Source organism: Furipterus horrens, unplaced genomic scaffold (assembly GCF_987537825.1).
Source record: "Furipterus horrens unplaced genomic scaffold, mFurHor1.1.pri manual_scaffold_15, whole genome shotgun sequence".
Lineage (NCBI taxonomy): Eukaryota > Metazoa > Chordata > Mammalia > Chiroptera > Furipteridae > Furipterus > Furipterus horrens.
Window position 1 is genome coordinate 670,337 of NW_028327185.1, and position 21,658 is coordinate 691,994.

Here is a 21,658-nt window from a genome sequence, read left to right on the forward strand (position 1 = left end):
GACACATGCCAGCAGCAGCCCAGAGTTATGTTTCCCTGAAGACACGGGGATCGTGCTCTGGACTTGGATGCGGCGGCCACCTGCCGGCCCCACTCGGTGCTGGTGCTCCCGCCCATCACAGGAAGAAACAGGCAGAAGGGGAGGGAGGCTCAAGCTGTCTTCCCACGAGCCCAGCGCTTCGTGGAAACTGACAGCCCTTGAGGGCTTCCCTGACCACACAGCCCACCCTCTTCCCCAGACAGCCAACCCGCTTTCAGCTCAAGAAAGGCCACAGCAGCGGAGGCCTCGGGGCTCAGCACCCAAGTTCTCCTTGGCAGGATCCTCAGTGGAATGTGCTTCCCGGGGCTGTAAACAGCTGGGAGAACCTCCCCGCACACAGGACCAGATACGGGAGAAGGGGGTCAGTGGGCCAGGCGCGTGGTGGGGGTGGGGGCGAGGCGCAGCGTATGCACCTGAACCGGCCCCAAGCCCCCCGTCCGCCGGCCTGCGCTCCTGGCTCTCCCTGGCTCTGCTCTGCTGCTGCCGGCCGGTGCATTTTTGTATTTTTCCTCAGCGCGTGCCCCCCTTGTCTTTAAAAGGCTAAATGCTCTGGACTAAATTTGGTCACACAACGCTCCAAGATTCCCTGGAATGTCCTCAAGTTTCAAACCGCTCTGACAGCGAGGCTGGCCCGCCCCCGCCAGGGGATTGGCCTCTCCTTTCAGGGCCGGGCCGTCGCTGGGGCTCATTGGCCGCTGGGCAGACCAGCCGGGGCCACTAGCCCTGCGGCTTCCAGTGAACAGTCCAGCACCTGTGGCGTGCAGGGCCGAGGAGCGGGTCCTCGGCAGCCCGGGCTGTGCTCCTGAGCCCACTCTGCTGCGTCCAGACCCGCCCGCCCCGCCCGCCTCGGCCCACCGGGACTCCCCTGCAGCCCCTGCAAGAGCCGCAGCCACTTTGCCAAGATGTCCAAGGTAGCCAAGTACCGCCGGCAGGTGAGCGAGGACCCTGACATCGACAGCCTGCTGTCCGCCCTGTCTCCTGAGGAGATGGAGGAGCTGGAGAAGGAGCTGGACGGGGCGGACCCCGACAGCAGCGTCCCCGTGGGCCTGCGGCAGCGCAACCAGACGGAGAGGCTGTCCACAGGCACCTACAACCGGGAAGCCATGCTCAGCTTCTGCGAGAAGGAGACCAAGAAGCTTCTCCAGAGGGAGCTGTCCCTGGACGTGAGTGAGCAGAGCTGCAGGGGAGAGGGGTGGGCGAAGCGCGGGCAGCCGGGGCTCACTGCTTCAGAAGGACGGGGCACGGGGACGCCGTGCAGTGGCTGGCGCTCTGACTCTCCACCCCCATTTCCAGTAGAAGCGGGGCTGAGGCGTGCTGGCAGAACGCAGCAGCATCCCGGGTTAGAGCGGCTGTGGGCAGCCTGGGAGCGGGAGGTGCCCCTGAGCCGGTGGCATGCACCCCACCCCGCTGCGCGCAGGAGGCAACGCCAAGGACGCTCCCTGCCTCATGCCGCCGCCCGCCCGGAGGGGAGCTAAGCCCTCCTGCAGAGAGGGGCTCCGGTTTAAGCCCTCCACCCCGCAAGGCAGCCGGGGCAGATGGGTCTCCCACCGCGATTGGGGATGGGAGACCGCGGCTTCCTGTCATTCCCAGGAATGGGGGGCTGCACAGGCAGCTCTGCTGGGCCAGGAAGGTGGCCCCCGGCAGCCTGCCCCCCAGGAGGGGAGGGTGACCGGTCTGGAAGCTTCGGCCCACGTCTAGGGTGGACGACGGCAGACCTGCTCTCCGTCGTCCTGGGTTGGGATGGAGTTCTCTTTCTCTGTCTCGGTCTGTGTGTGAGTTTTCTGGGAACAAACCAGGCTGGCTCCCCCTGAGGAGGACTTTGTAGGGTCCCCTGTCCACCGTGGAGACTGCACAGCAGGGAACTGGCCCTGAGTCTCAGCACCTGCTGGCCGCCCCGGCACACTGTCCCTTACTGTGAGTTCTGGCGAGAGAAAGTTCAGCCCCCTCGATTCTCGTCCTGCATTTTACCCCCGTGGGGACCAAGGCGCAGACCTCCGGGTGGCAGGTCTGTTCTCACTGGGAAACCTCTGCAAAGCATCTGGGCCCGAGCTGGTCAGACGCAAGTCACCGAGCACCTTGTGGTCTCAGCCCTGGCTCCTGGGAGGGGGGAGGGGAGCCCGGGGCTCAGACTCTGTCCCACTGCCTGGCCCACAGTTAAGGCCTTGCCAGGAGGCTCAGCACTCCTTGTCCTCTGTGTGAGGCAGCCACTGAAACATCTGTGGGAAAAGCGAGCGGGGCGGGGGCCCTGCGGGGAGGGCCTGGTCAGGGCGCACAGGGGAAGAAAGGAAACACACCCAAAGGCTTCGTCCCTGCCCTCAGCACCCCCACAGTCCCCCCCGGCCCCCCCGCAGCAAGGCCCTGGCTCTCCCAGGCCTCGGGCTCTGTGCCCACAGCTGCTGGGTGCTCTGTGCCGCCTGGTGCCCCACAGACACTCCCCAGACTGCAGGCAAACAGCTGCCACTCCGTCCCCAAAACAGGACCGCGGGAGGAACTGGGCGCTTCTGGAAGTCTTCTTACAACCGCTCCTCCTCAGCCAATGAAAACCGTGGCAAACCTCCGCTCCCCGCCAGCCCCATCGCCCCACCAGGCAGCCCGCGTCCAGGAGCTGGGGGATGTGCGCACGCGTGGGCACACTCACGTGGGGGTGTCCGTCCTCTGTGTCAGGACAGCTTCAGGGCCACTTTCCCTTCTGGGGCTGCTGTCCTCACCTGGGCCAAGGGCCTATGAAGGACGTGAGGCTGGCCAGAGATGCAGGCGTGTCCTGAGCCATGGGCAGTCATCTCTGTAAATCGGGGTGAATGGAGTGAACCCTAACAAGTGGCTTCTGTAGCAACATTCGCAACATGTGGGTATGCAGCTAAATCTGGGGCTTGAGCAGCAGCTACCGCCTGTGTCACAAAGTAACCCACAGGTCACCCCACCTGGCTCGCCCCCTCCCATCTATAAACCCCCATCGCAGAGGGCTGTCATGTAAACTGCAGGGACAGGACGTGAAGCCTGTGCACGGTGCTCGGCAGGTGGTTTGCACGCAGTAAACGCAGCTGCAAACTGCTCATCCAGCTGAGTCAGGAGACCCAGAAGTTGGGGAAGGGAGCACAGGGCAGCTGCCCCCCGCCTGGTGCGCCCCCAGGCGGGGCAGGCCAAACCGTCTGCTCAGTTGGTGACCAGAGGAAACACGCAGGCTCTGGGTGCCGGTTGCGGGGTCCCGGGTGCCGGGCGTGAGGCCCTGGGTGCTGGGCGCGGGTGTGTCCCGCATGCGGAGCGGCTGCTGGCTGTAGGCCCTGGGCCCCCAGCAGTGCCTGCTGGCCCCCCCTTGACTCTGCGTGAGGAGCTCGTGGCTGGTGTGAGCAGTGGCTGTGAGGCCACGTCCCCTGACTTGAGCGTTGACAGAGAACCAGCTGCTGCCAAGCGTGCTCCCCTTCTCTTCTGCAGGAGCCTTGCAGTTCTGGGGAAGCAGGCCTCTTCGCCCCCATTACACAGGCCAGGAAACCGAGGCCTGAGGTCACCCATCGAGTACATAGCCGGCCTGGCTGAGGGCCGTCCCTCCTCCTCTTGGCCACACCAGGGCCAGCCCCTGCCCCAAATTTGTCACCTAATCAGGATGACAAGACACATGTACAGGACCAGCGTTGCAGTGTTACAGGGTCACGACTTGTTGTAGGGACAGGGCCGTAACACAGCCTGTCCCCAGCCCCTGGGACCAGCTGCATGACTGTTAGCCCCGAGTGCGGGCTAGGGGTTAGGGCTAGTGGAACCCGGTGTGGGTCAGGGGCTAGGACTAGTGGAACCAGGTGTGGGTCAGGGAAAGCGCGTCCTGCCTGCGTGTTGGGGGCACTCAGAACGTTTGGTCAGTTCCTTGCAGGCCAGACGAGGCCTCGGCGACATTGCCCTTTGCAAAGCGTGCTCCTCTTTCGGACAGAACACTGAACTGCCCTGGGAAACGGACAGGACGGGGAACTGGCTTGAAAAGAACGTGTTAAGGGGAGTAGTAGCGGCCGGGGGGCCGAGGCGAGATGGGGGGTTCTCCCCTTTTCCTGTGTACCTCTGACCCTTCTGGTACCCATGTTTTCACAGACAGAAACCAGTCTGTATCTTGAGCTCTGGGTCTTCCTGGGGAGGGGGACCCCCAAGATTCACGCTCTGGCTCTCATGCTGGGTGGGTCTAGACTGTGGAGGGTCGTGACCTCGTCACACATATGTCACCCCCATCCCCACCCCGGGCTCCTCTCTGCCTTTGGGGTCTCAGGCCCCCTTCCTCTGGGCGGGCGAGGACCACCGCTGGGGTGAGGGCCCCGGCACCACAGGGCTGGGCTGCACCAACCTGTGCTGCTGGCACCTCGTCCGCTTGCCGGTCTCCTTCCTCAGCCTCTGCTGTGGCGTGAGTGAGTGGGCGGGGGGGTCTAGGTGAGGCGGATGGGGCTTGGCTTCCCTCCTCCCTTTAAAGGGGCAGAGCTCTCATCACTCGGCTGTGTGCTCCACCCTGGTCCTCACCGGCCCGCAGGTAGCAGCCCCTGGGCAGGTGCACCTCCAACGGTGCTTGAAACCCTGTCCTTGGCTCAGGTTTCTGGAACCGGATCCCCAGCGGGTCACTGGTGTGTCCTCTTTCCTTCCCAGCCTGACTCCCCGGGCTGCTCCCGCGCTACCAGGCTGGGGTTTGGCACTGGCTGCAGCTGGAGCAGGCGACCGAGCTGGGGTGCAGGGAGTGCTTTCAGGGGCTCCCCGGGGAAAACTCACCGGAAGCTCCCCACTGACCCACCACCACTGGCCTGCTGATCTTCCCCTTTGCTCACTGGCCCGCACGGCCTTGCCCCTACCTCCGCCACCTGCCCCAGACCACGGCCCAGCGTCTCCAGACTCTCCATAGGGATGGGGGCGCTGGGAAGGCCGGGCACCCTGCTCTCGCTTGTCCTGCAGGGCTGAGCTCTGTCTGCAGTGCACTGGGCAGCGCCGCCCTTGGCTGGGGGACTGACACTGCTTGGCACCCCAGATAGCCCTGGAGGCCACTGCAGAGGGCAGGAGAGGTGCCCAGCGAGGGTCAGACTGGCACAGACAGGGAGGTGGGGCAGATGCAGAGGGCCAAGGACACAGCTCAACAGTGAGGGGCTGTTGATGGTCCCTGGAGGCTTCGGGGTCCCCGGGCTGAGGCAGGAAGAGGAGCATCTGAGCAGACTCCCAGTGGGGACAAAGCCCTCAGCCAGCCTGTCTTCCAGGCCTCAGCCTCCATCTCCCAGGAGACTGGGGTTCATGGCAGCGCCCTGTGGCCGAGCATGTGTGGAGCGTGGGGAGACACTGGGAGGCCCATCGGGCAGAGGCTGGGGTGTCGCCCTCGATTGCCTGAAGTCTGCATGCATGGGCGCACGTGACAGGCACAAGGGCAGAGCTGGGGGCGGGGGACCAGACACCTGCCCAGGGTGATGAACAGTAGCGTCCTGGGCCATAGCATGCAGGCCCCACCCATCAGCCTGCTACCTTGTTGGCCCGCCCCCTGGGGGGGGGTCTGGATTCAGAGCATTGCTCCACTCAGCTGGGGGCTGGGGAGCACCTGCGGTGTGGGAGCGAAAGCCCAGGGTCCGCGTCTCCCTGAGCCTGTGCACCGGAGCGGGTCCCCTCGGGAGGAAGCGTGGGAACTGCACGGAGGGCCTCCGTGCGTGGTGTGAGCAGAGCTGTGGCCCACACTGCTCGGCCTGTCGAGGGGGAAGGACAGCAGCTGCCCAGGGCTCGGGTGACGCTGGAGGGCATGTGACGGCGTGGCGCACTCCTGCCTCTGCGCCAAGTCAACCTTTTAAAAAAAATGCTCACAAGTGGGTTGAGGGAGCTGCCTCAGGGAGGAAGGCCGGTACGCCCCCCTGTGCCACCCTGTGCCCCTCGCCCAGCTCATTGTAGGCCCCAGGCTGCAGGGCTCACACGGGCTGGGTCCTCCATGTCTGCCTGTCCACGCGAAGCAGGGCCGCTCGGGCAGGGCGCGCCCCGGCCGTCCCTGGGGTCCGCGGCAGGCCAGGCGGCAGAGCAGCTCCGTCGCCGGGACACTGTGTACAAACAGTGGGGGATGGAAGGCCTCCTGCTCCCACACACCGCCCCCCTCCTGCCCCTGAGACACTGAGCAAGCCAGAGTGGAGCTCTGGGCAGGAGTGGGGGTGCGGTGGGGGGGGGCAGGACTCCCATGAAGCTCTGGGTGAGAGTGTACTGAGTCTCGTGCTTAGAATAGTGTCTTCCCAGCCCAGCCAGACCTGAGTGAGATCCTGCTCTGCTGTTACTGGCTGTGTGACCTGAACAGGTCACTTCACCTCTCAGAGATCATGTGTAGCACATACATGTGTCATAAAGAAGAACAATGCAGTTACAGCAGAGAGCGCAGCTGGCCAGGGAGAGTGCTGCCAAACACGGCAGCCCAGTCAGGGGCCTGAGGAGCTAGCCACGGGCGGCCGGGCAGAGGGGGCAGCAAACAGACTCCTGGGGGCAGGGGAGCAGGGTGGCCTGGTCGGTGGAAGGAGGTGAGGCCGGCGAGCTCGGTGAGGGGGTCTGCGGGTTGCCCACCTCCGGTGGGACGGCCGGGCCCGTGTGACCCGCCAGCACCAGAAGGAAGGACCTGAGGGGGACAGGGTGCAGGCGCGAGCTCAGGGAAGCGTGAGGGGTGGCCAGACCCAGGCAGCACGGGCAGGACTGGCTGGCACCTGGGGAGCGAGGAGCTGGGCTGGCCGGCCCTGCCCGAGCTCCTGGGCAAACTTGATGCCATTTGCTGAGCTGGGAGAGGGCAGAGGAGGAGAGGGTTAGAGGCAGTGAGAACTCTGATTCGGGCAAAGTCCGCTCCTCCAAGAGGGCGTGCGGGGCCCCAGAGGTGACCAGTCTGGTGCTCAGTGGGGAGGCAGGGCTGGCAGGTGATTGGGACGTTTGAACCCCCGAGCCCCGGGCGAGAATGTGGGCGCGGGGGACGAGGGGCAGGAGGCGCGCCTCCACTGCAGGGACCTGGACCTGTGAGAGCGAGTGCTGGACGTGACTGGACACAGAGCGTGGACCCGGCTCCTTTTTCTCTGTGTTTTGTTCCTGGGAGTGAAGAGGTTGGGGGGGGAGGAGGGCCGGGACTAGAGTGGAATGTGGAATTGGGGCGCATTCTCACACACACATGGGTGTGCGGACGGGGGCAGTGCCGTGAAGAGGGCGCCCCGGTGGCGCTGGGAAGGGACAGGAGCCCTTTGCCCAGGGAGCAGGGCTGGCCGTAGCTGCGGGGCCCCTCCCATGTGGGGCGGCAGGCGTGGCCAGGCCGAGGCCTGGGTGGGAACTGCGTGGCTCACACAAGCACAGATGCTTATTTTTATCCTTAATGTATCCTTATGTCACATGTTGGCCTGACAGTGTGGAGTTTTCTCCTGTGCGCTTTTGCCGAACTACAAGGTACGTACAAGAGTGTGCAGAACACCGATGGGGAGTTGCGTTATTCGCACCAAGTGAACAAGAAATGGGAATTCCCAGCCCGGCAGGGCCCGCCCCCAGCGTCCTGGGCTTGTCCACGCCCGCCCGCCGCCCCGGCCCCAGGCCAGTCTCGCCTGCGGGTCAGCCTTGGACGCAGAGAACCTCGGGGCTCCCTGTGTGTCAGCCTGTGGCCTGCGCGGCATCTCCCTGTTCGCCGTCCGTTCCACGCTCATGGACTGCTGGGGCGATCACAAGCAAAGCTGGGGGACCTCTCTGTCCGTTTTGGGGTGTATTCGCTACGGCACGTCTGTTGGGTGTGTACCTCAGAGTGGAAATGCTGGGTCCTGGAAAACGCATGGTGATTCTTTAATTTCTTCCTCTGCACATGGAGGTGCTGCTGCCTCATTTGGAGTCTCTGAGGCTCGCGTGCAAGTGTGAAGGTGGAATGCAGTGACTTGCAGGCAGGAGGCCTTCAGTGAGTCGATTGCCACTGCCGTCGCCTCCAGTGAAATCCATCTTTGAGAGAGCCAGGGAGCTGGCCTGTCCTGGGACACATCCTGCCTCCCGCCCACCTGCCTGGCCCCGTTAACAGCTGGAGCCCTGACTGAACCCGCGCCAGACGCTGCGCCCAGGACTCTGACTTCAGGCCTCCTCCCGCCTCGGCGGTGCTGACTCCCTCGAGGACAGACCTCACTTACCCACCTGGGTAGCTCAGGTCCCTACTGTGGTCATTCTCAGACCCACCCTGTCCGCCCCCCCCCCCACCTGCACAAGAGTAAACAGGTGGCACCTGACCGCCTCCGGAGCTGCCCATCACACCTGGACAGAGCGATGCTGGGGGTTCAAGCCCAGGCTGCCTGCAGAGCCTCACAGGACCCTCGTGACCCTGTCTCTGGCCCTCTGGTCCCGGCTCCGCTTTCACCCTCAGCAGAGGGCCTGGCGTCCGATTTCACGGAGAAACCTGAAGCTGTCGGGGAGAGCGCGTTCCAATTCTGCCGCTGCTACCTGGAGACAGATAAGCTTCCGTATTGCTGCCCCCCACCCCCAACTCGCTCGCCTCTTGGGCGGACAACCCTCCCATCCCAGGTCCCAGGCCGTCCCCCGCAGGCCACCCTGCTACTCGCTGGCTGACGTCAGCCCTGGGCAGGTCTCCGACGACCTCACTGGTGCTGTATCCAGGGGGCACTTTTCAGTCTTGCCCTGCCTGCTGGCTTTGTGGTGGTCAAGCACGCGCTGCCAGGACACCCCACTCTTGGTTTCTCTCTGTCTCCAGCTGTTCCTTCCTGTCCCCTCCCTCAGGGCGTCTCCTCCTCTGACCTAAACATTGTCACCCTCCAGGGCGGCGCCCTGCAGCCCATGATCCGCTGCCCCCAGGTGCTCTCTCCAGTTCTGGCCTAGATCTTTGTTCTGAGTTCTAGATCATTCCCTTGCCTCTTGGACTCCTCAAGTGTCTCAAATTCAGCTAGTCTAAAAATAAATTAGTCATCAGCCCGCCCCCTACCCCTAGCCGCCTCTCTTGCTGCCTCCTGCAGAGTGGGGGAGAGAAGCTATGCAGAGGGACACTGAGGTCACAACCTGGCTGTCCTGCTCCAGCCCTGCTCCCGGGCTTCCCGGACTCTCTTGACGGTCGTACCCCGGAACCTGTCCCTGCTGCCCTCCGTTGTTACAACTCCATCCCCCGTGTCCCTTACCAGCTAGAAGGAGGCCACGACCCCCAGCGTCCCATCCCGCTGCAACCCAGCCTCCCCACAGCAGCCAGGGCCTCATTGTTGAGTGAAAGCGCCACCCTGATCCTATGCTGATCACGGCCAGCCCCTGGGGTCAAGGCCACGCTCCTCAGCGTGGCCTGGGAGGCCCTCACCATCCAACGCTCCCGTCTCTCTAGCTTCCCCCTGACCCTTGGTTCTCCACGGCCCTGGGCTCTGTCCTGCGTCTCGCCTTCGCTCCTGCCGTCACCTCCGGTCTGGGTGACATGCCCGCCCCCCCCATGTGCGCTCCCTTCTCGTATCCTGTCACTGCACATTGTGCGTTCTCCACACGCGTTGGGGACAAGGCCTGGCTGTGTCGTCTCAGGTCCCCGCGGCGAGCACGGTGCCGGCCCTGCTGGTGTCTGTTGCACGAATGAAGGATGAGCAGGCGGCCAGTACTGTTCCTGTCCTACTTGGTTGAATCCACAGAAGTGACAAGTTCACCTCCACTCCTCTGAGGCTATTTGAAAATGGCTTTGTGTCCAGATCCTCAAGGACAGGGAGAGCTGGCAGCGACGTCTTTGCTCCAGTTTTGTAAACAGCCAGTGAGGTCAGGGTCAGGCCTCCCGCGAGGGGCTCTGGTGATCGGCCGGTCGGTCTGTCCTGGGCAGAGAGAGCCTGCAGGGCTCACTGTTTCTTCTTCCTTCTCTGGGTCCCACACTCCCAGTCCTCTGGGGACCTGAGGCCATAGGCTGGCACTTCCTGCCTGGCCCGCTCAGGTTGGCCTGTGATCCCTGGGGCCACAGACAGACCCTGAAGAGGATACTAATAATTTGCTGAGGCCGCCGGTTCCCATCATCTGCATCCTTCCCTAAAATGCAGCTTTGCCCCCACACCTGCAGGATGTGCTATGGCCCCAGCAGAGGACCTGCTGGAAGCAGACCCCATGGAGGTGTGAGCCCAATGGCCCAGAGGTCTGGATGGACCAGTTCTGCGCCCGACCGCACTCAGAGTTGCGAGGCTGGAGCCCAGGGGAGCAGAGCTGGGACTGGCCCCCCAGCCAGGGTTCCGCAGGACAATTAGCTGGGCGACTGTTTCCTCAATCCTCCCAAAGATGCTGAACAGCAGGTCCCATTCTAGACACACAGGGAAGAAACTGATTTGTTTCCTAGAGGGTGCTGTAGGGCCCAAGGGCCTGGTTTGCCTCTGCGGTCCCGGGCCCGGGACTCACCACAGAACGGCAGCACCTCTTCCTTCCATGCAGTGCAGGCCTGCCTGGCCCTGCTCCTCTGCGCACTGAGAATGGCTGTCAGTTCTCAGTCCCCAGAGCTTGGGAGACTCCAGCACCCCAGGGACCAAGGGGTCAAGGGGAGACATTCTGGTTTATCCCAGGCTCCGCCCTCTTCACCTGAACGGGGCTGTGCAGTGGGACACGCAGCACGGGGGGCGACGGCTGCAGGTGTGACCTGTGGCCCCCGGGCACTCGGGCGCGTTGTGGACGACGGGAGGGAGGCAGAGCCGGTAACCGTTGGTCTTGTTAGCTGCAGCGACCAGTGTCGTGGCTTCTGGGTCCATGCTTCCTTTACAGCCGACATTTATCACACGTCTGCATATGTTCTGTTTCTTACTTTTTAAAAAATCGTATTATAGTTTTTTCCCCGTGTCACTAAAACTTCTTCCTACAACCATTTCCGAAGAAGCCTCCTCGGCCGTCGTGGGGCCGGGCTGGGCCATTTGTCTATATTTGGACATTTGCATGGTTCCCAACAAATACACTTCCCGAGGCCCAAACACACCCGCAGAACAGGCTCCTGGCTGTGGCCTTTGGCGCCCATCCCTGGAGAGGGAGCCAGCCAAGCCCAGTGATAAACAGAACCCTGGGCACGGTGTCCCCTGCCGAGATGCAGGGACACTGACTGAAGCTGCAAATGAAGCTGGTGGCCATGCACAGAGCAGAGACCCCACAGCCCAGGGTCAAGTTCCTGATGTCCGAGGGGCCACCGTGCTGAGCAGACCCTACCTTGCCTTCTCCCCCGCTCCCTGTAGCTCTGGGAGAGGTATCAGTCTGTCCAGACCATGATGGAACGGATGGGCCTGGGTCCCTTTGTCTTGGGAGGAAAGAATTGTTACCACTTAAAACCAGAGTCGGGGCCCCAGCCTCGGAGAACCTCAGGTGCAGGGAGGACGGCTAGACTGTCCTTCTGCTTCCAGGGTCCCCACCCAACTGTGACAAACCCACAAGCTGCCCCATCACAAGCAGAGTAGCTTCCCTCCAGGGAGAAGGCAGAGCTGCCCCAGGAGCCCATCCCCCACACGCCTGCTTGTCTGTGCGGGGCCTCAGGGGCCGCCCCACGGGAGCCTGGACCTCACCTCCTCCTCCTCCTCCTCCTCATGCTCACAGTGCAGCCTGGGCCGCGTCTCCTCTCGTCTGGGCCTCAGTGATGGCCTCCAGCGAGCCTCTCTCCCTCGCGTCCGTTCCCCAGACGGCTGCCAGGGTTTTTTGTCAAGTTCAAGGCTGATGGCCCCTCTCGCTAAGAATCCATACTTTCTCCATTGCCATCGGCTGGGTTGGCTGCCTGCAGTCCTCACCCATCTCTCACCACTGCCTCCTCAGCCCCCCAAGGACAGGGAGCATCTCCACACGCCAGGGGCTGCACCCCAGGGGGCCATGTGGCTCCTCTTGGTCCCCTCTCCCTGTCTCCTCTGCCACTGGGTCCCGGTTCTGCTGTTGTAAAGCTCACTGACTCTGGGCAGCAGAGTCTGCACTCCGGTAGGTGCGCCTTCCAGGCCTCTGTGCCCACTGGACAGGGCAGCGTGGGGGACAGAGCTCCCTGGACCCGACCGGAGGCCGCCAGGGGCCCACCACTTGGCACTTCTCTCCATCCCGGCCGCTGAGCCTTGTCCAGCGTATGCTCCAGTCTCGGGGGCCAACTTCAGTGCCCCCCACCCACTGCTAGCCGCTCTGGGGGAGTCTCACCCCAGTGAAGTGGCAGGTGTTCTGGGAGGGTCCTGCTGTCACACAGCAGGGCCATCGCGGCTCCCTGCCCGCGGCCCAGGTCCAAGGAGGCACAGGCTCCCCTGCAGCGCGGCCACAGAGACGGGACCCCATGCTCGCTGGGGGGCTGCCCAGAGGCAGGTCTGGTCCTTCCAGTGAGGGGCAGGAAAGAGAAGCCGAGGTGCAGGGGGAGAGGCAGCAGCCAGGAAGCCAGCCCACAAAATCGGGGCTCCCGGGGGCCCCCACAGGGAGGACCCAGAACCCTCCGTGGGATCTGAGCTCTGGAGCGCTTGGGAGTGAAGCTCAGAGGGGCCCCTTCTGAGTTGGCCACTGGGCAGAGGAGGCAGAGGAGAGGGAACGAAGAGGACACATGTGACTTAATTGGAGCACAGCACACGGGGGCTGTGGGGGGGGGGGGCTCAGCCTAACAGACCCCCCCAGAGGCTCACGTGCTGAGAGGGCACCTGCTTGTATACGGCCCCAGGGACGGAACCCGGCCAGAGGGACTTTCTGGGTCAGGTTTTTTTGTAAAAAGGAAGAGCTGAGCTCCCTGGCACTGGAAGTACTCAGGCACAGCCAGCCTGGTAGGGTCATTGCAGGTAGGACGGAAATAGTTTCATGTCACCCTGGCAAGTACTTGCCACGTGCATGGCACTCTTCCAGGCCTGGTGCTGGGGACAATAAAGGGCCAGCTCTTGTCCTTACGTTGCTCACCGTCTAGTCCAGGGACAGGCAAGTGCGCTGTGACCGATGCAGACGGGATGAGCAGGGGCGCCCTGCCTGCTGCAGGTCTGGCAGGGGCCTGTGGGCCGAGCGTGGAGGGGCCATCAAGGGGACCCGCCTGGGACTGCCTGCAGATGAGACAGACGTCAGCAGTGGGCAGCAGGCGGGGGCACCCGGAGGTGTGTGCACCTGCCGTTCCCCACAGGAGGCAGGCAGAGAAGGGGGGGGTGCCCTAAGGGCTGAAGCCGCGCGTGCCCTCGAGGCAGTGAGCTGGCGGGGCGGCACGTGTTCCTTGCTGTGACCAGGTCAAGTGCAGAGGGCTGGGGTGCAGAGGCTGACACAGGAGGGTGGCGGGCCCAAAGGTCTGGACTTTGTCTGGCTCAGATCTGCATCTTAGGAAGATCCATGCACCCCAGGCTGCAGACGGCCTGGAGAGAGGCAGCCCAGGCCAGGAGGCCTGCGGTGGCAGTGGTCCCGCGGGCACAGCAGTGGCAGCAGGCTGGTGAGGGGCTGATTTGAGCTGCGACGGGGTGGGGGCCGAGGGGCCTTGCGTGGTGAGGAAGCAGGAAGTCTGGAGTGACTCCATGAAGCCCCGGGGCCTGTGTGCCTTTCCCGAGAGGGTGAGCGCAGGGGCGGAGGGGGCTCTAGCCCAGCCTCCTCTGTCCAGTGTTCCTCTCAGGCCCAGGGCTGGCCACAGATTTTCAGGACCCTTGTTCAAGAACTGTTAACACTTTTGCAATGACAACAGTGAGCATGAAACCACACGTAGCCCCTTTGGGTGCGGGGCCTGCGTGAGAGGCCGGCAGCCCTTCTGCTTGGAGCTGGCAGAGGCAGCGAGGGGGCGGGGGGGGGCCGGGAGCAGGGCTCCACCGCAGCCCACACAGCGCGAGGACGCCCTGTTCCTCCCGCCACCCTGGGGACCTCGGCGGACCGCCCTCGGGACAAACAGCTTCCATCTAAGCGGCTCCGCCGGCGTTCTGCGGCTCGCTCCCCGGACACGCGGAGCAGAGGGGAGCAGCAGGCACGTCCGGGAGTGGAGCCCTAACATGACTTGTTTGTTTCTATGAAGAGATTTCCCAGTTTCTCCAAAAATGGGTTTGCTGCAAGCTTCCCAGGATGAGTCACCAGCCCTGCTGGCTGCAGAAGGCGCTGGGATGGACCTTTTGTACAGAGGGAACCTGCCAGCCGCCAGGCCCTTAAGCCTGGACACAGACAGGTGCTCCAGGGCCCCCAACCAGGCTGGCGGTGCAGCTGGGCTGGGAGACATGTGGGGTGGGGCTAGGGCCTTGGACAAACAGCCCTCCTGCCCCCTCTGCCCAGGCACTAGAGGCAGTGAGGGCCACACTGCGTCCCTCACTGCCAGGTGACCCTCCAAGACGCAGGGGTTCTGGCTGATGGGACGTTTCATACAAGAGCCCAAGCACCCAACACACCCTGCTACCCCCACTTACGCAGCAAAGCGGATGCTGGAGTGGTGTTCACTCCCTGGGGGAGCCAGGTCTGAGGACGGCGTCAGAAAACGTCCTTGCGGCCCAGGGTCACAATCCCCTGGCCTTCTCTTGGCCATCACGCGGCTGGAGAGGGCGGTGGGCCTGGGAGGTAAAGGTGAACCTACGGCTGGGGGCGGGGCTGAGACTCTCAGGCCCTCTGCTCAGCACTGATACTTGCCACCTGGCGCTGGGAAGCTGGCAAATCCGGTCCTGGTTTCTATTGACTCCGAGGAAGGAGGTAGAGGAGCCCATCCTCCGGGGGTGGGTGGAGTGGAGGAGACCTGAGGGCAGGGACAGAGCTGAGAGCAGCTGACTTCCTGCGGAGGGTGGTGGCCCACGTGCTCCTCGGGGCAAAGACAAGGACGGGCATTCGGACTGGGTAGCGCGTGCCGTCGACTGGACAGGGGGCTGGGCTCCCACCAGGGTGGGTCGGACACACTGGATCAGGGGTGGAGCGGCCAAGGCAGGTGGCGTGGACAGGTCCGAGCTGCGAACATGCCCATGGGGATGACAGCTGGGCCTGGGCGGACTGACTGGTCAGTCAGTGCATGGCTAGGGTCTCAGAGGCGTTGGTCCCGACGACCCCAGTGTCCGTCTGCAGATGTGGGGGTGCCTGAGATGGGGCCGTCTGCACCCTGGCAGGCCTCCAGCCTTAAGAAGGAGGGGCATTCTGCATGTATCCATCCTGACGCGTCTGCCCTCGGCCAGGGACACCATGCGGGCCACGGGCTACAAGATGCTCTCTCGCCCGTCCCGCAGCAGGAGGCCAGGGCCACCTGGGCGAGCAGCTGGGGCCCCGGTCTTGGTCCGGAGGACGGGTTTCCGGGGGCTGGGCAGGCCAGGGAGAAGCCCCTGGAGGACCGACCTGCTCAGCTTGAAGTGAACTTGACCACCCGCCCCCACTGCTCAGTGCTTGGGGAGCGGAGAGACAGGACCAACGCCGTCCCCTCTGCGGGCCACGCTGTGCTGGCCTCTGTCAGGACCCACGGGGGTCTCTCCAGGGTCTGCCTCTGCCCGGGCCCTTGCTGGCCACCGGGGTGTTTCTCCTCCCACCCCCCCTTATCTCACTTTTGTCTGCAAAGGGAGCCCACAGGCTCTTTCTTTTTTTTATGTTGTTAATATTTATTTGTTTGTTTTTAGAAAGGGAGGGAGAGGAGAGCAAGAGATATGTCAATCGGTTGCCTCTCACACGCACCCTGACCGGGGACCTGGCCCGCCCCCTAGGCCTGTGCCCTGACTGGGAATCGAACTGGCGACCTTTCGCTTTGCAGGATGAGGCCCTGCCCACCCAGACCCCCTGCCATTGCGAGTCTGTGCTGAGCACCCAGGGAAGCTGATATGGGGAAGTTACGCTGATGTGGGGGGCCCCCTGGCGGGCTGAGGAGGGTGGGTGCCTCTGCGGAGCCCCACACAGGTGAGCGCTGAGCGTGGGGGCCCTGGACCTCACCTCAGTGCTGGGCGGGGTGGGCTGTCCCCGGACTGGGCAGGCAGGTGACCGAGTGGCTCCACGTGCGGCCCCTCAGTGGCGCACGTGATACAGAGGAGGTTCAGCCTTGTGCTGAGTCCCAGCTTCCTCTGCGGTGGCTGTGTGACTGTGGCCTGTTTCTTCTGTGACAACTGCCCGGAGCAGTCATGCCACCACGTGATTCAAGCACCCTCTGGGCAGGGAGGGGACCGCGTGTGGAGCGCGCACGTTCAGGACAGTGGCAGTTACGCTGCAGAGGAGTCCTGGCAGGTGCCTGGGCACCCTGGCCTGAGGCTTCAGGAAGGACGGGACACACAGCTGGGGCAGGGACCCTGCGCCGGACACATATCCGCTCAGAGCCGTGGAGCAAGCGCCTCTGTGTTCAAGTTTCTCCAGTTTCTTCGTAGGGGGAGAAAGCGCAGTGCCATTCCCAGAGCTGAGGGGCGACCGGCTCCTGTAGACCCCGGGGCGGCCAGGGACAGCTGAGCGGGGGCAGCTCTTCTCGGCTCCCAGCGGCTCCGCTCAGATACCAGCAGGTGCCTGGCCCTTCCAGGTCAGCCGCTCCGTTCTGCTCAGGTGGCAACGGTCCTGAGGGAACCAGTCACACCCCACAGCCAGGCGGGGCCGAGGGGGCCGGTGGCTTTCTAGGGGCAGTTTCAGCCACCAGGTCTGAAGCTGTGCCCCGTGAGCCTCAGGCGGGGACTCCTGCCCTGCAGGAAGCTTCGGGCCCTGGGTCTCCCAGCGGCGCACCTCAGCCTTGCGTAGGGGAAGGGACAAACGCATCCCTGTGCCCCGGGCTCTGCCCTGCAAGGCCGGGCCAGGGTCTGGCTGGGCCTGGCGCTGCCCTTAGGAAGTGGGGTCCGCAGACGCCCTCCTTTGTAGACGCCCGGGGCAGCGTTCCCCTGCAGAGACCTCTGCCACCCGGTGAAGGTCCCCAGGTAGAAGGAGGGGGCCTCAGTGTGGCCTGAGCTCACGTAGAGCAAGTCCTCGCAGTTTGGGGACTTTGGTTAGAGGACGGCTCTTCTCCTCCGCCCCTTTGGCGATGCAGGGGGTGAGTGTTCTCTCTTGAGTCAGGCAAGACTCGCAGAGGAGGTGGCCTGGGCGCCCAAGGCCGCAGAGGGCCGCGTTCTGCTCATCGGAGCCTGCCAAACGCCTCACAGGGGTCCCAGCCCAGTGGCAGGCCCAGAGCCACACCGCGGGGCCACAGGGCCTGGAGGAGACGGGGAAGGAACGCGGCACACAGCTAGTTCCCTGCCTGCACCACGGGCCACTGCGGTTCCCGGGGTCCTGCCCTCCACCCCATCTCCAGGAGGGACTGCGCACCCACCCTAATGCTTTCCCAGATGGAAGGGTGCTGCTGCTTCAGCCTCGGCCACAGGCCCCGCTCTCTGGAAGTTCTTAGTAGTGTCTAACCTGAGCCCTTCTTGCCACAAGAGGCAAGTAGTCCAGTGAGCCTAGAGGCAGGAACACAGTCCAAGAATAACCTCTGGGGGCCACAGGGAGGCACCGCCGGTTCTGGAAGTGGAGCCGTTGGCGGACTCCCGCTTAGGGAAGGAGGAGGCGGCGGGGCTCCACTGGGCCAGGCGCTTGCCGCAGTCCCAGCCCCAGGACGGGCACCTTCTCCTTTTAAGGCAACGTGGACTTTCCTGCAGCCACCCAGCCCCACTCATTCCGCCGTTTGGTGGAACCGATTCATCAGCCCTCCGCCCCCAGCCTGTTTTTCATGAGGTTCTTTTTAAAGGCTTGGCACCGCTCCCCAAGCACAGACCCGTGGCGGATCCCGCAGGGCTGGGGTGTACCCTGTGGGAATGGGGGTGCTCCTGGCGAGACCTTGTCTGATGTTGGCTGGGCTGGGAGGGGACAAGGCCAGGCTCAGTGTGCTGTGGGCAGCGGGGCACCCGGAGGGAGGCTGGGGAAGGCCAGAGGGGGTGACCTGGCTGCTGCTAGTGACAGCAGTCTGAGGCCTAGTTTTTCCTGAACTTACGAGTGAAATTGGTTAAGTTTTCATCTCTCTGGATTCCCAGACTCCTCTAGGTAAGGCCTGGTTGTGGCGCGGGAACTCACAGAGGGCGCAGCTGCCAGGGGCCCTGCCGCGTGCACAGTGCGGGCCCCCTGCGAGCTCCTGCAGGGGCCCTGGGACCAGGCCATCGTCCCGGGGGGTGGGGAGGGAGGGGCAGTTTACCAGTCAGACCGTGGGCAGGTCACGGGCATGTCCTGAGTCGAAAGGTGGCCCATCAGGTTCCTTGTGACTGTCTGTGCATCTCCTGCTTCCTGTCCTTCATTTGAATCAAGGTGTGGCCACGTCATGGCCCCTCTGCCCCAGCCCTGGGAGGTGACCAAGGGGGTTCACAGCTGGTGGCTGGGAGCCAGAGTGAGGGTGAAGGGCGCCTCCTCCTCACAGCCCCAGAGGAGCCCCTGCTGCTGCTCCGGCCCCCAGAGGAGGGAGGCACATTCCAAGGGCCTGTCTCACTAGGCCCTGCGCCCCGGGAGGTCAGGTTGGCTGGAACTCTAGCTGCTGCTGGATGGGCCCTGGGGCAGGTGCCTGAGGCCTGTGCTTTGCCGCAGGTATAAGCTGTCCTCATGGGACCCTCCTCTCCCCTGCCCCCTCTTCCCCAGCACCCCAACGACAGGAAGGCTTTCTAATGATCAGGCCACAGTCTGCCCTGTGACAAATCTTTAAGGAAGGACATGCCCAGCCTCCAAGACCCCGCTGCGCTGGGGTCTGCGTAGCTGGTCAGTTTCTATGGAAAAAAGGAAAAGGAAAATGTCGTGGCCTATCAGAAAGCCACACACATTTGACCACAGGCCTGCCACTCCTGTTTCAACGAGACAGGCACAGCAGAGAGGAGGCACCACGCCCTTAGTGGGCAGGATAAGACGCCAGCAGTGTCACGTTAGTCCCTTTAGCCTCTGTCCCTGCTTTGAGCAGGTGCTGGTGTCGATGCCTGTGTCTGGGGACCGCTGACCCCCTGCGGGCAGGGCAGGAGCAGGGGGGGATGGAGGAGCCGCTGGCCGCAGCCCAGGCTGCCAGGGGCACCAGAAAGCCTCGGGGCTGAGATGACCGATATTTTCATGGTTAGTGTAAAAAATGGAATGTAATGCGAAGAGCCACGAGGAGTGCACAAAGTTGTAAATAAAGACAAGACCAGAATTCGTGGGCTTTCCTCTTGCCTTGGGTTCCAGCCTGGCAGAGCGGGGCCCCGGCCGGACGCGAACCTACATGCCCGGCCAAAAAGGGCGGCGCTGGCCTGGGGCCCCGGGGAGGGGGCTGCCACAGCCCAGCCCCCCCCCCCCCCGCGCCTGGTCCCGCCCCACTTCCCCACCCCCCAGCAGTTACATAAGTGCCCCCCATGCTGGTCCCCGTGGCCATCCCTGTCCCCCTGGGGCTGGCTCCTAATGTTTATTTTTCTTTTCTGAATTCTTAGGAAAGCAAGCAAGTGGAAGCCAAGACAGATGCCAAGAACGGAGCGGAGAGGGGCAGCGATGCTGGCAGACGAGCCCTGGGCCCCCGGCGGGACTCGGACCTGGGGAGGGAGCCCCGGCGGGGGGCCCTGAAGAAAAGCTTCTCAAGAGACCGCGACGACGCAGAGGGGAAAGGCGCCCAGCAGCCCAGGGAGGAGAAGCTTGTCCGGGGCATTGACCGGGGCCGGGTCAGGGCCGTCGTGGACAAGACCGAGGCTGGCGGGGACGGGCGGGGGGGCGGCAGGGGGGCCCCCAGGAAGGAGGAGGAGCAGCGAGGCAGGGACAGGAGCCCTGGGGTGAACAGGGACAAGGATAAGAAAGAAGACGGGAAGGTGAAAGGAGGGGGTGAGCACACAGAGGCTGCCAGGCGGGAGGACCAGGAGCTGAGACGGGAAAGTGGGGGCACTAGCCTGAAAAAGGATGATGAGAAAGTCAGAAAGGAGGAGGCCCCCCACCTACGGGGGCCCGTGGAGGAGAGGAAGGTGGAGGCTGCCGAGCAGCCAGTCCCCGGGGAGCCCCCCGAGCCCTCGCAGGGGCTGGCCCAGGCGGAGGAGGAGGCGGCGCCCGGCATCTTTGACGAGGCCCTGGAGCAGGTGAGGAACAATGACCCCAGCGTGACCGAGGTGAACGTCAACAACTCCGACTGCATCACCACCGAGATCCTGGTGCGCTTCGCCGAGGCGCTGGAGCTCAACACCGTGGTCAGGGTGTTCGCCCTGGCCAACACGCGGGCCGACGACCACGTGGCCTTCGCCATAGCGGCCATGCTCAAGGGCAACAAGGCCATCGCCAGCCTCAACCTGGACTCCAACCACATCACGGGCAAGGGCATCCTGGCCATCTTCCGGGCGCTGCTGCAGAACAGCACGCTGACCGAGCTGCGCTTCCACAACCAGCGGCACATCTGCGGGGGCAAGACAGAGATGGAGATCGCCAAGCTGCTCCGGGAGAACACCACCCTGCTCAAGCTGGGCTACCACTTCGAGCTGGCCGGGCCCCGCATGACCGTCACCAACCTGCTCAGCCGCAACATGGACAAGCAGCGCCAGAAGCGCCTGCAGCAGCGGCAGGCGCAGGAGGCCGGCGCCGAGCCCAAGGGGCTGCTGGCCGTGCCCAAGGTCGGGGCGGCGGCCAAGGGCTCCCCTGGCCCCTCGCCCCAGCCGTCTCCAAAGGCCTCGCCCAAGAACTCGCCTAAGAGAGGGGGCACTCCGGCTGCCCCACCCCCACCGCCGCCTCCCCTGGCCCCACCCCTCATGGTGGAGAACCTGAGGGACTCCCTCTCGCCAGCCACCCAGAGGAAGATGGGGGACAAAGTCCTCCCCATCCAGGAGAAGAACTCCCGCGACCAGCTGCTGGCCGCCATCCGCTCCAGCAACCTGAAGCAGCTCAAGAAGTTAAGTCTCAGGGGGTGGGCCAGCCGGGCAGGGGACCTCAGAGGGGACAGGCAGAGTGCAGATGCTCAGGGTCACCTGGTCGGTCGCCCTGCCTCCAGGTGGGCACCTCTGTCCCTCAGAGGGGACTGTCCTTTGTTTACAGGGTTTCCTATAGCCTCCTCCTGGAAGTGACAAGCAGCCTCCCACAGAGCATCGGCCTCAGCCCTTCCTACCGCCAGCCCCCAATTTTCCAGCTCCCTCTCAGGATGGCCCAGCCCATCTATCGCAAAGGTCTCAGGGAGACTCAGCCCTCAGCAGAGCCCCACTGTGACATACAGGGCCAGGGCCATCAGCATCCTGGACTCTCTGCTCCCTGAGGACAGAGGCACGCAGCTGACCTGGCCCACAACCCACAACATCACCTGGGACTAGTCAGCGGGAGGGAAAGGACAAGCTCATTGTAACCCCAGTGGTCACTGATGACGTCCACTGCTTCCTGAAAGGAGCACTGCCCTGTGTCCACACCCTGTTCTCAGTCCCCCGCAGACCTGGACTGCAGTGTCTGCCTCCAGACCCTTCAGGGCTGCCTCCCTGATGCTCCACTTTGTCCTTACAGGTGGAAGTGCCCAAACTGCTGCAGTAGCACAGGCTGCCGGGACCGCCCTCCAGGGCCTGCAGACCCCGCCCTGGCCGGCCTGCTGCAATGGCTGCCGTCCGCCGGGCACCTCAAGGCCCGGCCACGCTTTCCTGTCCGGTGTTTCCTCTGCTCCCGGAGCTGGCGTTTCTGGACACATCGAGTCCTTTCCGCGCACGTTCCTCAGAAGATGGCATGCTGCTGGGGTCCAGGAAGGATGTCCCACAGGGTCCACGTCATAGCCCAGCCCCCCGCCCTCCAGGGCCAGGATTCAGGCCTCTGAGGAGCCCTGGGCAGGGCTGCTGGGCCGTGGCGTTCTGTGTGGAGCAGGGGCAGAGGATGGAGGGGGAGAACGAGGGTTCCCAACCCCCCCAGGCTCGTC

At 64.0% G+C, this 21,658-nt stretch overlaps 2 protein-coding genes across 2 annotated transcripts in view; both read left to right on the forward strand.

Moving 5' to 3' along the window:
* The window catches only part of TNNT2 (troponin T2, cardiac type), a 323,809-nt gene that overhangs the window by 39,587 nt on the left and 262,564 nt on the right, over nucleotides 1–21,658 (forward strand). The window lies entirely within an intron of this gene.
* Nucleotides 27–21,295, forward strand: LMOD1 (leiomodin 1). The gene is made up of 3 exons (XM_090263154.1): nucleotides 27–1,202; nucleotides 19,233–20,661; nucleotides 21,257–21,295. The coding sequence occupies exons 1-3, from the start codon at nucleotides 942–944 to the stop codon at nucleotides 21,283–21,285; spliced, it is 1,719 nt and encodes a 572-aa protein (XP_090119280.1). The 5' UTR covers nucleotides 27–941; the 3' UTR covers nucleotides 21,286–21,295.